The sequence below is a fragment of the Solanum verrucosum genome, unplaced genomic scaffold (assembly GCF_900185275.1).
Source record: "Solanum verrucosum unplaced genomic scaffold, falcon-dt-bn FXZP01000279.1, whole genome shotgun sequence".
In the NCBI taxonomy this organism is placed as follows: Eukaryota; Viridiplantae; Streptophyta; class Magnoliopsida; order Solanales; family Solanaceae; genus Solanum; species Solanum verrucosum.
Genome location: NW_026020289.1, coordinates 1,442,820 through 1,458,056, shown reverse-complemented (window position 1 = coordinate 1,458,056; position 15,237 = coordinate 1,442,820). Strand labels below are relative to the sequence as shown.

Below are 15,237 nucleotides of genomic sequence, written 5' to 3'. Positions count from 1 at the left end.
CTTTTTCTTTTATTTTTGTGTATGGTTAATAGCCGAATAACCGAACCAAACCAAACCGAAATCGATAAATGTATATTATATTTGATTTGATTGGATTTTGATAATTTTAAAACCGATTAAATTGATTTAATTTTGATTTTGACCAATAACCGATCCAAACCGACCCGTGAACACCCCTACATACCACATTGTTTTGATTAATACAATATATTTGAATAAATTTTATTACTTTCCATTGTTAAATAATGTCACACATCAAGGGATATTACAAAAAAAAAGTAGGATACAAGGTACAATTTTTTTAAACAAAATAGAATAAACAATAAATAGAATTATTAAATAATACTCCAAAAAACAAAACAAAATGATTAAAAAAGAAGAAGCCATCACACCAAATCAATTATAATGAACTTTTCGTCATCACATAATAATGAATTTAACAATACAATAAGATTTAAGTTACAATCAAAACAAACATTTTACATACAACTGGTAACAACCATCCAAGCAAGACTACCCATATGGGAAGCTTTACACAACAAACTTTTCTTCAACTTACAGCGTTGGCACTAAATAAACTTTGTTTGATACTAGTAGGAATGGCCGTAGTAAATAGTTGCTAGGAATGCATGCTAATGTAGCTGATGAATTTGAACTGAGAGCTTATTAGCTATGAAATTTAGGTAGGGCTAAATTGACGTTAGCTTTAGACTTCTGCAGGTTAGCTCCGATTTTGTCCCAAGGTAAATGCATGTCCCCCAAAACAGTATGGAAAACCTGTTCCACTGATCCTCAATTGCATAAAGTTTGCTAATACCTTGTAAGAGTGTGGGAAGAGAAGTACGTTTTCCTTCCTGCTCCAGAAGCCAGAGAGATCCATGTAATGAGTTAAATTGGCATCAACAACTGGGCTGCAAGGAGATACATATTCAAAAACCACGTGTCATTATCGTAAAAAATTTTACATTCATAGGACCAAAGTGAGAGCCAAGGAATCATCCAGTCATCCACAGTTCAGCTATTCAACTTTTGCACAACAATTTCAGGACTCTGAACCTCCTAAGTTCATTTTAGAACTCAACTCATCAAATGGCTCTGGCAAGACCTTAAACATATAGTGCCATATTAGCATAAATAGTCTGTAGAACTAGCTGACAATATATCAAGATAATGCCATTTTATAGTAGCAATCATGTAAACTGGAAAATTCTTCACTAACAAAATACATCTTTTAGTATTGTGTATAGAGAGAACAAGCAATGCTATAGCAATCATAAGGCCGGAAGATATCCGTGTGAATGACAGAAGGAGAAATGATCATTCTGTTTACAAGTAATTCAACAATAAAAAGACCTTAATAGAGTAGAATTGATACAGAAAATGCATATAATCTCGACCCTAGCTCATTTGACAATTGACAATTAGTTGATAAATCCATTCCCCTTTAATAAGTAATTATATATCAAATGTTTTCAGAATAGTACCCAAAATGGAAGTTCTCTTACCAAATAGGAGTCAGCTGTGCAAGTAGCCTAAAACAGCGGAAACAATATGCAAAGAACCCGTGACTACTAAAATTCCAGGTTGTTCTCCAGCTCTTTCATTAAGGATCTTAACACCAGCCCTTATACAAGCCAATAATGATCCCTCCGCAAGTAAAATACTTTGAGATTTCACTATCCCTGCAGCTTGAAGTGATTGATCCTCACTTTCTGCAACTTTGAGGTCAAGAACCTTCATATTCATCTCTCTCGAAGCATTGACCCAAGAACATTTCAACAAAGATGCTGAAGCCATTCTTGATTTAGCACCAGCGATGTCAACTTCTGTAGAAAATACAGCATCCAAATCCCCAACTGCCAAAAGAATGATTGTCTTAGTGGAGTCATTTATAATACAACAATCAAATACCAAAAAACATGTGAAATGCAAGTATAATGTTAGAGACAAACACTCTAATGATAGAAAGCTGATGATTCACATTTCATTTAGAACTCACCTTGTTTGTATAAGTAGCTAAAAACATGGAAATGGCCAGAAGAGAGTGAACAACGTTACATATTTGGAAAAGTTTGCTACTTTTAGTACTCTCTATGTCTCAATATGGACTTGTAAGTCTACGTAGCACATAACAAAATCATCTGGGTGGTTGTTACCTATTGTACTGAAGTCTATGTAGGACATAACAAAATCATCTCAGACAAACTTCTCTCATATATTCTTGTGTCTGCCACTTGAACCCTTTATCATACATCATCATTTCTAATACTGTTCAATCTTTATGACCACACATTCATCTTTAATATCCACATTTTAATGACATTCATCTTATGGATATTTAGGTTTAACGGCCCGATATTCATTGTAAACATTCTCGCAGTCACGGGACTCATTCATTTCATACATCCAAATTTTAACTGACCCCATCCCTTTTTAGCACCTCCAATTATCATATCGTCACACAGGAAGACTGCATATGAGGTCTATGTGGGACATAACAAAACCATCTCAGGTAACCCACTCTTAAAATCCTCTACATGATCCATTTGAACCCTATATCGGATGTTACCATTTCTAATCTTCTTCAGTCTTGACTCGTCTTGAATGAAGGCAAATATAACTTTTAACATCTGCATTCCATAAACATATATCTTGTGGATACATTAGGTTTGGAGACCCAACCATTCATAGCCATATAACATCGTTGTCTCATAATAGTTTCAAGTATCTGTTTATCACATATCATTCTCGTAAGACTCCTCTGTTTAAGTCATTATTTTTAAACTCTATGTTTTGCATTCATCTATCATGCCATTCTACTTAAAGACGAAGTCCAGATGTCCATATTGTATTTATTAGGCATCACAATTCTGTCTAATCATACTTCACCTTCATTCTTCTTATAGGGTTTAAACTTGCAATGTATAATGTCTTACTTCTATTTGTCCTAAGACATTGCTCTCTAGTGTACTTCTCTATAGTTTCAAGTTTTGATTAAGCCTCCAAAGAGTAAAAGTTTTAGGACAAGTATTTAGTTGCAAAGTAACAGTAGCAAACACGCAAAGAGGGTCAAATTGACAACAAAACTATTCCACAATCTTCAGGTTACAGCTAAGCAATAATTGAAAAATTAAATGTGTAAATGATCTAAGAACTCGTCAACTAAAAAAGGATATGGATACGTGACAAAGAAATCCAAAATTGGTCAAACCTGAAATTAACTCTCTTGCAAAACCTAGATGATCCTTGTCATTCGCCATAGCAACCACAAGAACCATTTTTGCCTTCGGAAATGTCATCTGCAATGTGTTTTCCAAAGCCCTGGCAGATTCCTTCGTATGTGCTGAAAATGTTTATTTGTTATCATACTATCCACCTCCAAATAGACTGACAATTACAACTCTTGAAAACAGATGTAAAACACTTTATTATCCATGGCTATGTAACACATATATAGACGCATGCACAAGTGCATGACTAACAATAAGAACATCAAGATTCAACCTCCATCAAGTAGTATAGTTGCTCCTGATACTCCAAGTAAATTAGCTTCTTCTGAAGACAATATTTGGGTTCTGCCTTGCAAAAATGCACTCTCCAGACCAGTACGAATAGCTCCACTGGACAAACTCCATCCTGGTATTTAGACCCATTACAAGAATGAAGTTAAGAAAGAAAGCTGATAGTTGATCATATTATACAAGCAAAGTATCAAAATAATTCAATCAAGTACCTCACATTGTCAATGTAAACTTTGTAGTTAAAATAACTTATATCCATTATTAGAAGACATTACAATCTGCTTCTTATGAAGCTTTAAGATTAACTCCATGTCTATCCTTTTCCAAAACTACTATTGTCAATCAGGAGATATCATCCCAATTAAAGGTTAACCCACAACTGAAACGAGGAAATACCAAATTAATGGGGTCAAGCATGTGCTGGTAGCTAAATGCCCCTTGAATAACTCTAGCATGTTATGGGATTAAAGGTAAAGCTTAACCTGACTGCCATTAATGTAACAGAGTACACGAGATTTGCCAAGATAAATCCTTCAAATCAACAATATAAAAAGGGAAAAGCTTTGAGATGAGGGTTCCATTTCACAGAGCAAGCTGTAAGCCCAATGATTTATGCAGTTTTAGTGTCCTGAACCCCGTAAAAGTATGTCAAATCTGTAGCGCATATCAGAATACAAGGTTGAATACCTATCAAAAAGAATAATACAAGACTATATAATCCCCATAATGCATCAGCTAATCCGTACTGTTAGAGAAACATCATAACTAAACTGACAACAAAGCTGTATCTACTTTTCCTTGTGAGTAGGCACACAGATACAGGTTTCAGGAAGTGACTTTAGAAAGCCAATCCATAGCATATATTAACTGAGCACCTAACCAACTCTGTTAATGTTTCTAATGACCAGAAAACAAGGTTATACGATTTCAATTCCCATCATAGTCGAAGATTTATTAACTTGCAAGAACTATTTTTGAAGTAAGAACAAAGGAAAAATTTGAGTCCTTACCTTGCTTATTAAGGCATAATGCTGCACATGTAGCAGTTACAGCGTTCTGAAGTTGGTGAGCTCCAAGCATGCGTAATTTCACACCTAGAAGTTCAATAGACTGCACTATTTATGAAAAGCAATTAATAGCTTGTTATATTGTTAGAAATTGAACAAGTTTCAAAAAGTCCAATGTGTCATTTATGAACCACAAATGAAGATCAGTTTATACCAGATCATAGTCCTTCTCAATCTGAAGCACTATGTCACATAATTGGCGTGGTATGCCAGTCACTTCACAGAAGCCTTTCAAAGCGCTTCTATTTCCCAGATCAGATGCTGATACCACTGGTGAAGACATAGAAGATGCTTTCCTACGAAGAATGTACTCAATAGATGGAACGAATGGACCTCCTATAACTAGCTGAAATATTGAATCATTTGAAGCAAGTCAAGCATAGTTGATCCAACAGCAAATAAAATTATTAATAATAATTTTTAACATAACATACTACACAGACAACATTAAGACGTTAATCATCTTTACCATCTCATCAAAGTTTGAGGTTAGAACCAGCAGACTAGTAAAAAATAAATACAACCAATGTAGGGCATGAGCTGTTTGCCCAATGTGTGAAATCACTTATGTCTAGAAAACCCTAAACAGAAAACATCAGATCAAATACAATTTCAAGAAGAAATATTCATCTTTGAATATATCCAATGGATAGGTGAAGGAAAGACCACCTAACTGGACGCCCATTTTTAACTATTCCTGATTTTGCCACCGCTATACTTTCCAAAGAGCCCCCAAGTGCATCCAGATGTTCCTCGCCAACAGTGGTTATGATTGATATAGCAAGATCAGGACCCGAAATAACATTAGTGGCATCTCGTGCTCCACCCAATCCAGCCTATACGGTAGGAGAAAATATAAAATGTTAATGTAAGCACAAGTGGAAAGAAAATTTTGATCTTGGAGGAAAAGGAAAAGAAAAAGAAGAAGGAAGACCAAATATCTAATATAGTCTAAAGATTATTATTTAAACACCAACTATGGTGGAAAGAACAAAGGAAGTGGGGAAAAAAGTATAGCTATTGTAGAGAAAAGAGTCAAGTTAATGTGTTTAACCTCCACAACTGCAATTTCAGTATTTTCTTCAGCAAATAGGCTGAACGCAATAGCAGTAAAAACCTGACATTTTAAGGAAAAGAAGAAGCAAATTAGACAAGACCATATACAGAAGCAGACCAAAAATGAGAACTAAAGAGTACTTTGGAGAAAGCACATTCTTGGAACTATGGAAATCAAAGCCAGAAATGGAGACTGTTAAAGATAATTCCAGGGGAGGAAAGCATCAAGGAGTTTTCACTGATGAGTGATGACTAATCACAAACCATCTTTCAATCAGTTATGTATTGCTAGCTAAAAGAAAGGGAAAAGAACCTCAAAATGACTGAGACATCCATTCTCAAGTTTCACTGCCCTTTCAATAACCTCCCTCCTTGTATTGAAATGATGATTCAATGCCTTGGCTGATACTGGCTCACCCCATTTTCCCAAGGTTATGCGCTCCCTGATAGTCTGTATATGTGGACTGCTCATATGCAGCAAATCAACTAGTCATACAAACTACATCTATTGTACACAAAGTGCCCAGCTATAAATAAGTACTTAATAGTTAACACTGTTACTAATAAAACATCTTTGACAATACCTTGTGTAGCAACCAACAGAATAGCCTTCTGCCCGCAGTATACTTGAGAGGAATGCAGCTGTTGATCCTTTTCCTTTTGTTCCAGCAATATGAACAGTCTACAATAATTTCACTTTAGAACCAAAGAGTACACTACAACTCAATCAATCCCACTAAAATCCTAGATAAGTTAATACAATGTGATGCAAGAAACTACAAATTGAACTAAATATAGTAAAATGGAGAAAGGAAATCTGACCTTAAACCTAGATTGGGGATTACCCATTAGTCCCATCAATCGTCTCATTCTTCCTAAATCAAAACCATCTTCGGAATCTGTTCCTGCGCCTTTGGGAACCCCTGACTTCTCGAAGTTCTTGAGACTGTCCAAAAACTCCATCATTTCGTCTAATTCTGGATCCTCTCGTAAAGTGGAGAAGGCATGACGGGTATTGTGGACAAGTCCAGCAACTGAGCAGAGCATATTTCTCTGAATTGAACGAGTGAATCGACAGAGAATGCTAAGGTTTTTCATTTTTTGTTCCTCACACTACAGAGCAGAAACCATTGCTTCTCAATCGGCCATTTCTGTTCTTGCCACAACTTTCAGAAAACAAGGGTGTGTTTGGTTGAGTTTTTAGCTAAAATTGTCCCTTTTATATATTGGAACATGTGCATTTTTGCTCATTCAAATATCACCCATCTAATAAACGGAAAATGACCTAAAATATCTTCGAAGTATTAAAAATGGTACAAAACTATCCACCTATTGGCTCCAAAATACCCTTGTCATCCACCTATTGGCTCCAAAATACCCTTGTCATCCACCTTTGGGTCCAAATTTGACCACTTTTTTAACTAATATTAATTTAAATTATTTAATTATATTTTTAAAATACGTATCGCTCAACCACTAATTATTTTAATTAATTAATAAGTATAATTTATAAACCCCCTCATTACTAATTAAACTAGTCCCAATTAATACACTCGCCCCAAATCATAATTGCCCACCTATTAAACAAAATTCTCTGCCCTTCGTTCCCAACACCTGTTAATTATTGATTTCTTTGTTGTGGACTGATTGAGGTCAATGCTGCATAAAGAAATTGCCTTCTTATATCGCATTGTAACATTTGAGTTATAGTAATGTTTCCATGTATGCCGAAAATGTAGCACTTTGAATTAGTATTGAATGGACGTAGGAAATGACAATCAGCATTTTTTCTTGTTTTACAACATTACATGTTGATGGAGTCTGCAGTTTTGTGACAAATGATCGATTAAGAGTTTGAAATACAAGACAAGAGATTTGACTTAATTTTTTGTTCTAACAACCTAGTCAGCATTACTTTGATGAGGGAAATGAACAGAAATATAAGTCAAATCTAATATAGCTAAAAATATACAGAGAAGAGACACATAATTGAGTAATTAAGCAATGTTTCTATACAGGTATTGGGAATGAAGGGTGAAAGGGCTATGTTTAATTGGTGGGCAATTATAATTTGGGGCGAGTGTATTAATTGGGACAAGTTTAATTAGTAATGAGAGGGTTTATAAATTATACTTATTAATTAATTAAAATAATCAGTGGTTGAGCGCTATGTATTTTAAAAAACAATTAAATAATTTAAATGAATATTCGTTAAAAAGTGGTCAAATTTGACAAGGGTATTTTGGAGCCAATAGGTGGATGACAAGGGTATTTTTGAGCTAATGGGTGGATGAGGGGTAGTTTTGTACCATTTCCAATACTTCAAGGATATTTTAAGCCTTTTCCGTCTAATAAATTTGGCTTAAAAATAAATTGTTATAAAAAAAAAATTGATCGAATTTTGAATTACCAAAAAAAAGGTGACCGGCACAAAAAAAAACGAGTTAAGTTGATTTTTTATTTTTTTAAAAAAAAAGTTAAAAAGAATTTGAGAATTTTTTATAAACATTTGTTTTTGGTTAAAGAGTATCCATGTTGGACGATGCATAAAAAAAAAGTTTTCAATGAAAACGGTGTTTGTTTGCCATTCTTCAATTTAGACATATTCGTTATAGGTTCCTTGTTTTATTTGAATGATGCATAAAAATGCATAAAAGAATAGTTTTCAAATCCTAGTTTTCAATTCAGGATTTGAAGTTTATGAATTTTGAACTTGTCATTAAATTCATAGCTCATTTTAGTTATTGAGTCTGCAATTAAAATATTTACGATTCAAGATTTAAAGTTTATGAATTATGAACTTGTCATTGAATCCATATCTCATTTGAGTTATTGGTCTGTAATTAAAATATTTATTTATATATGAGCACAACAACAACAACATACCCAATATACGGGTTAAGGGAGTGTGGGGAGTACACACTAGCCGCTATTTTTATGCGGTAGAGAAATTGTTTTAGAACCTGTATTTAATATTGTAACTTCACCCGTGAACGTAATGTGAACAAAGTCTATCAAATTATAGTTTGTGGAAAATAAGAGGAGCACCATACTGAGGCTGAACGGTTACTGAGTATTGAGGAGCATGTGTGTAAGATGTCGACAATTCGAAAGAAAAGGTTTGTAGGATCATAGACAGAGCCATCTTTGCTTCCAACATGGCAAAATTTTGTCCAATGCATATTCTTGGACCCCAACTAAATGGAAAATATGCAACTTGACCCTTTGTTGCACTTGATATTCCTTCTCTAAATCTCTCTGGATTGAACTTGTTTGCATCTTCACCCCATATCTCTTTATCATGATGCAATATGCTTATTGGCAATGAGACTAGCACACCAGCTGGTAGAGATACTTCTCCTAGCGTAATGTCTTCAATAGCTAGTCGGGTAAGTGTTGTTACCGGGGAATATAGCCTTAATGATTCGTACAAGATCATCGTTACCTGTAACATGCATGCTCGTTATATCAAGCATGACACAGAAAATGAACCAAAAAACTAGAATACTTACAACTTTTAGACGATTTAATCCATCAAAATCTGGTTTTCGACTCCCAAACACTTGCAAGACTTCTTCTCTGGCCCGTGCCTGCCAGTCTTGATACCTGCTTAAAAGCACCAGAGTCCATAGGAGCCACACTGATGTAGTTTCTGCACCAGCAAAATAGAACAGCTTGCATTCTTCAATGATTTCATCGATGCTCATTCCAAAGTCCTTGTTTCCGTCCTGCTGTTCAATTTCCTTAAAATTTGATTCCAGCAATATGCCTAATAGATCCACATTATCGACGTCCCCAGCTTCCATTGCCTTCAATCTTTTATCAATAATACCTCTAATTAAGGACTGAACATCCTTCTTTATTTCCTTCATTCTTCTGTTCCTCTTTGTTGGCAAAAATCTTTTATGTAACACAACACAAAACAAAAATACATTCACAAAAATCAATTAGTGTAGTTTGTAATAGAGGACTGACTACAGCTACATTCTTAGGGGAATTAAGCTACCTCCATCCTGGGATATAAACTGAGCGCATAGCTTCGATAAAATGCGGAACTTGTTCATTTTGAAGTTCAAAAATCTTTCTACCTTCTTCATAACTACTACCAAAAGCTGTCCGAGAGATCACATCACTAGTCAATTGTTGCAGGTGAGGCCATACATCTATCTCATGAGAGCCTTCAACTGGAACAACGTCTTCCCATTTGCTCAGCATCTCATTACAGCTCAAGTAAAAAGCTGGAAGCATATGCTGTTTGAGAAAATGGTGAACGACGACTAATGTCAATTTGAACAGAATTAGGAATTGCCATCACCATCTAGTACAAGTTGCTGGTTAAATCAAAAGAACGATCGTTCATATAACAAATAAGGTCAGGAATAAACAGATCCATTTGACCGTAAATACATCTAATAATCTTCCACCCATCGAGCATAGTCCTCTCTGAATGCATAAAGAGCAACATTTAGTACAAGCCAAGGAACTTACGCAAATATAGTCCTGACAAATGGTGATCCAGACAAGATTCGACTTTTTTGAACCATAAAATGATTCTCCAATTGTCTTAACAGCAGAAATCACTCAAAATAGTCATATGTGCAAGATCAAATTGAAAACATAAAGCGGAAAGAGATGTTTAACCGGAACATTATTAGCCAGATAAGCAAGAGCGAGCATATTATCAATTGGTGGAAGAAAAATCTACAACATTGCCGTCCCTATAGAACCACTACTATGCTTGTCTACTTTCAAATCAGGTAGCACATATATATTACTCGAAATAGTCATATGACATTAAAGTTTAGATTAAACGATAAATCAAAGGAGATAGAAGCAAGAGCACACATTTTATCCATCCATAGAGTAAGAATTGCCCAACGTAATAGTTTCTGGTTGACCAGTTGAATGACATACCTTTAACTTCTCTAGATGGAACGCGGGATTGATGATTTTTCTATTTTTGGCCCATTTGTCTTTCTCATAGCTTACTAATCCTTTTACAAATAAGCTGCCTAATGGATTTCCATGAGGCTTTTGATACAAATAAATTTTCGAGAGTACTTCCTTTATAAGCTCAGGGTCCATGATCAATACTTGTGGTTTTGGACCCATCCATGTAAAACATTTTTTCCCTGCAACCATAAATATGTCTCATGATTAATTACTACTAGTACTAATTTCAAAATAAAACATTTAAACCGATCGAAGAGAACAAAATGAACAGAGTGATCTTTAGATTAAAAAAAAACAATTCACGAGAACAGGCACATTACAATTTCATCGAATTCGAAGAAAGTTGAAACAAACTACATACACCAAGGAGCTTCTAGCTAAACTGCTTATTTGTATTAGCAAGTTCATTAAATATGTACAAATATTTTTAATTGCAAACCTCATAACTAAAGAAAACTAAGGGTTCAATTTCAAGTTCAAAAAACATAAACTTCAAATCCTATCTTCGTCTGTGGAAATGAATGAGAGATTTGTGAATGGATAACAAATTAGTGAATTTAATCTACTACTTATATGAAAAACTAGTTAGTATTATTTTCACCAGATTATCAATAAAAGTATGACAGAAGATTTACATGTATTTATTGAATAAATGATCAAAAATTCTTTTTTTCTTTATGATTACAACAAAGAATAGCACCATTCTTGGTGCAACATCATCAAGGTATATTGTAAACAACCTTAAACTATATTTCTACAAGAGGTTGTTTCCACGACTTTGCTCACATGACATCAACTTTACCAGTTACTCAATAACTTATAAAAAAGCCATGAATTTATGTCATGTCATATTCAAAACTCATAAACTTCAATTTCTGACTCTGATCGTGTTAATGAATTTAAGTTATATACACTATCACACAATACAAAATTTAGTAAATTTAAACCTACTATAACAAGTTAGTTGAAAACATACCATATTTGTTGATGGTTTCAAGAAAGAAAGGCATCATTCTTGGTGCTAAATCATGATCAGACATATTCATAGGCTTTGAATTAGCTTCCTTAATCATTCTAGTAACATCTTTCATGTCCCCATATAATAGTCTGTATGAATTCCCTTTTAGCCCTTGTTTCCTCAACAAATTCTCCAACTTCTTTGGATTGAACCAAACCCAATTCAGTACTTTCCATAACAGAGTAATTGCTATGGCACAACAACATATTGTTACTATCATTTGAATTGTCTCCATTTTTCTGAGTAAAACATATTACTCTAGCTTCTTATATACACTTAAAAACATATATTCCTTCCGTCCCATAATATGAATTACTTAAATTTGACACATTTAAAAAAAAAAACTAAGTAGTAATAAAATATTTTAAAAACTAAGTAATAAATATTATGTGGCTCTAAATCATTATCAACGAGGAGCAAAGGAAAATTATTAAAGTTTTCTGTTTGAGTAAGCACTAAAGCAAGTGGGACAATTATAGCAGGAAAATTTAAAATAATATACATGAGTGGATGTGATTATATTTTATTATATTATAAAAAATATAAAAAAAAAAGTAGAAGCAACTAGTAGAGTCTAGAAGCATACAATTAAAAACGATATTTCCCTTAATTTTATTATACATGTGTTTTTTGGAATTAGAAAATTGCATTGAAAAGGTAGCTTTGTCATTTTAATTATAAAAAAGAAAATTTCAATAATTTAACTATTAAGAGATTGCTTAAAAATATTATTGTAAAGAAATTACATGAAAAATATTATAAATCATACCCTTTTATTCAATAATAGTTGTTCACTATTGACTTGGTATATTGATCAAGAAACAGTAGATAATAAATGTATTTTACTAAATCGCCCTTATTAAGTATAACTCATCTAAACATTAAAAAATGAATATTTTCTTCTATTTAATAATACTTGTCCACTATTGACTTTGACATTTCTTAAGAAACTATAAATAGAATGTAATTTTACTATAACACCATTTGAATATAATTAATACAATGTCTTGAAAATGTAATAGAAAAATGATTATAATTAATGATAAGGATAAATTAGGAATTTACTGTAAAATCATTTATTGATTTTATAAAGGAAACAAGTATTGTTGGATATTTCAAAATAGTATAATGGACAACTATTATTGAACAGAGAGAATGATATTTAATAGCAAGGATAAAATACAACATGATAAATTATTCATGGTGGACAATTTTCTGAGTAAAAAATATTACTCTAGCTTCTTATATACACTTAAAATCATATATTCCTTCCGTCCCATAATATGAATTACTTAAATTTGACACATTTTTTTTAAAAACTAAGTAGTAATAAAATATTTTAAAAACTAAGTAATAAATATTATGTGGCACTAAATCATTATCAACGTGGAGCAAAGGAAAATTATTGAAGTTTTCTGTTTGAGTAAGCACTACGCATGTGGGCCAATTATAGCAGGAAAATTTAAAATAATATACATGAGTGGATGTGATTATATTTTATTATATTATAAAAAATATAAAAAAAAAAGTAGAAGCAACTAGTAGAGTCTAGAAGCATACAATTAAAAACGATATTTCCCTTAATTTTATTATACATGTGTTTTTTGGAATTAGAAAATTGCATTGAAAAGGTAGCTTTGTCATTTTAATTATTAAAAAGAAAATTTCAATAATTTAACTATTAAGAGATTGCTTGAAAATATTATTGTAAAGAAATTACATGAAAAATATTATAAATCATACCCTTTTATTCAATAATAGTTGTTCACTATTGACTTGGTATATTGATCAAGAAACAGTAGATAATAAATGTATTTTACTAAATCACCCTTATTAAGTATTACTCATATAAACATTAAAAATGAATATTTTCTTCTATTCAATAATACTTGTCCACTATTGACTTTGACATTTCTTAAGAAACTATAAATAGAATGTAATTTTACTATATCACCATTTGAATATAATTAATACAACGTCTTGAAAATGTAATAGAAAAATGATTATAATTAGTGATAAGGATAAATTAGGAACTTACTGTAAAATCATTCATTGATTTTATAAAGGAAACAAGTATTGTTGAATATTTCAAAATAATATAGTGGACAACTATTGTTGGACAGAGAGAGTGATATTTAATAGCAAGGATAAAATAGAACAACATGATAAATTATTCATGGTGTTATAAACTAGACAAGTAATATTGTTGGACTTGGACATTTCAAAATAATATAATAAACAAGTAAAGATGGACAGAGAGAGTGATAATTAACAACTAAAAATATTTTTTTTTAAAAAGGCATATAAAAATTTAAGTCAAATAAAAACTTTGATTCGTTATCTAAATCTATCTAAGCCACATAAATTGAGATAGTAATATATTTTGGATTCGTGTTGATACATGCTCTTGTATCTAGTTTTCTAATAAAAGATCAATCATAAAGATTATTTTCTTTGTTTCAATTTGTTTAGTCTATTTTAACTTGACATGAATTTAAAAACTAAAAAAGTTTGAAATAAATTAAGTGTTGTATTTGTTTGCAACAAATTTTAAACATATGGAAAATAAATAAACCACACAAATAAAATCTAAAAAAACATGATTTTATTAATCAAGATATGCGGGTACAATTCTGTTCCTCCCTTGATTCTACTCTTCTAAGATTTATCCATGATTCGAGGGCCGTTAGTGGCGTATTTCTCGAACTAGGATGATTTAGATTTAACCTCTATATGAATATTCCATGACTTTTGTGGAATATTCGAGATCTTGATCTTTAAAAAGAGCAACTTTCACATATAGCAAACACAAAATTCATATTTGTATGTTATAGCAAAGTTTGCATAATTGCGCTCCATAGCAAACATATATATGTATAATTCGCTATACATATACAAAAAAATAGTTGTATAATTCGTTATACATATACAAAGAAAACAGTTGTATAATTCGTTATACATATACAAAAGAAAGCAGTTGTATACAAAAGATCAATTGTATAATTTGTGTATGTATAAAACGAGAAAGAGAGAAAGGCAAAAGAAAATTGGGCAGGGAAATATTGGTATTGTATAATTATAAGTGTATATGACGAAGATATATGTATTTGCATGTGTATATACAATTTTCTCTCGCTTTATACAAACAGAATCACAATTTATACATTTCGTTTCTGTTTGTATAAGTGAGAGAAGCGAGGGTGGCGAGCGAGATTTGGGAGAGTGGCGAGCGAGATCTGGAGGAGGGGAGAGAGGGGAACGAAAATATATGTATATATACAATTTTCTCTCGCTTTATACAAACACAAACACATTTTATACATTTGTGTTTGTATAAAGGCGAGAGAGACGAGCGAGACTGCCACCAAACGAGAGTGGCGAGCGAGATTCCACCAAAGAGAGTGGCAAAAATAGCAATAGTTTGCTATAGGGTACAATTAAATCAAAGTATATTTATAACATTTAATTTGAATTAATAGTTTGTTATTATATACAATTTTCCCCTTTAAAAATACTCAAGAGTTTATGGGATATTTTGAGATGCCTTTTAAGGGAATTTAGTACCCTTTATATAGGGTTTACGGTTGAGTAGCCTCCAAGAATTCTAATTGAAACTGAACAC

The 15,237-nt window shown here is 32.4% G+C and overlaps 2 protein-coding genes across 6 annotated transcripts; both read right to left on the bottom strand.

Annotated features, from left to right (window-relative positions):
• Positions 1-846: 846 nt before the first annotated feature.
• LOC125834359 (dihydrofolate synthetase) lies at positions 847-6,795 on the bottom strand. 4 transcript variants are annotated; one of them, XM_049513513.1, is made up of 11 exons: positions 6,467-6,795; positions 6,229-6,326; positions 5,958-6,108; positions 5,643-5,705; positions 5,263-5,424; positions 4,743-4,934; positions 4,532-4,631; positions 3,505-3,636; positions 3,212-3,343; positions 1,506-1,856; positions 847-911 (listed from the first exon to the last, which is right to left on the bottom strand). In XM_049513513.1, exons 1-10 carry the CDS (start codon positions 6,740-6,742, stop codon positions 1,516-1,518), a joined length of 1,647 nt encoding a protein of 548 aa, XP_049369470.1. In that variant the 5' UTR covers positions 6,743-6,795; the 3' UTR covers positions 847-911; positions 1,506-1,515. The 4 variants fall into 4 exon arrangements, with proteins under 4 accessions (XP_049369470.1, XP_049369468.1, XP_049369469.1 ...); XM_049513511.1 differs by having other exon boundaries at positions 861-1,095; XM_049513512.1 differs by lacking the exon at positions 847-911 and adding an exon at positions 1,138-1,209.
• A 1,759-nt stretch (positions 6,796-8,554) lies between these two features.
• LOC125834448 (cytochrome P450 CYP72A219-like) lies at positions 8,555-11,893 on the bottom strand. 2 transcript variants are annotated; one of them, XM_049513604.1, is made up of 5 exons: positions 11,574-11,893; positions 10,559-10,776; positions 9,651-9,895; positions 9,157-9,544; positions 8,555-9,089 (listed from the first exon to the last, which is right to left on the bottom strand). In XM_049513604.1, the coding sequence occupies exons 1-5, from the start codon at positions 11,848-11,850 to the stop codon at positions 8,664-8,666; spliced, it is 1,554 nt and encodes a 517-aa protein (XP_049369561.1). In that variant the 5' UTR covers positions 11,851-11,893; the 3' UTR covers positions 8,555-8,663. The 2 variants fall into 2 exon arrangements, with proteins under 2 accessions (XP_049369561.1, XP_049369562.1); XM_049513605.1 differs by lacking the exon at positions 10,559-10,776 and having other exon boundaries at positions 11,574-11,687.
• Between the last annotated feature and the right edge of the window lie 3,344 nt (positions 11,894-15,237).

Excerpts from the sequence above, each read along its gene's own strand:
- LOC125834359 (XM_049513513.1), bottom strand. The coding sequence starts at position 6,742 with ATGAAAAACCTTAGCATTCTCTGTCGATTCACTCGTTCAATTCAGAGA. Across the intron at positions 4,935-5,262 it reads TAGTTAAAAATGGGCGTCCA|CTAGTTATAGGAGGTCCATT; the intron begins GTTAGGTGGTCT and ends TCAATATTTCAG. Across the intron at positions 4,632-4,742 it reads TTGAGAAGGACTATGATCTG|TCTATTGAACTTCTAGGTGT; the intron begins GTATAAACTGAT and ends TAAATAGTGCAG.
- LOC125834448 (XM_049513604.1), bottom strand. The coding sequence starts at position 11,850 with ATGGAGACAATTCAAATGATAGTAACAATATGTTGTTGTGCCATAGCA. Across the intron at positions 10,777-11,573 it reads TGAAACCATCAACAAATATG|GGAAAAAATGTTTTACATGG; the intron begins GTATGTTTTCAA and ends TTATGGTTGCAG. Across the intron at positions 9,545-9,650 it reads GTTTATATCCCAGGATGGAG|ATTTTTGCCAACAAAGAGGA; the intron begins GTAGCTTAATTC and ends GTTACATAAAAG.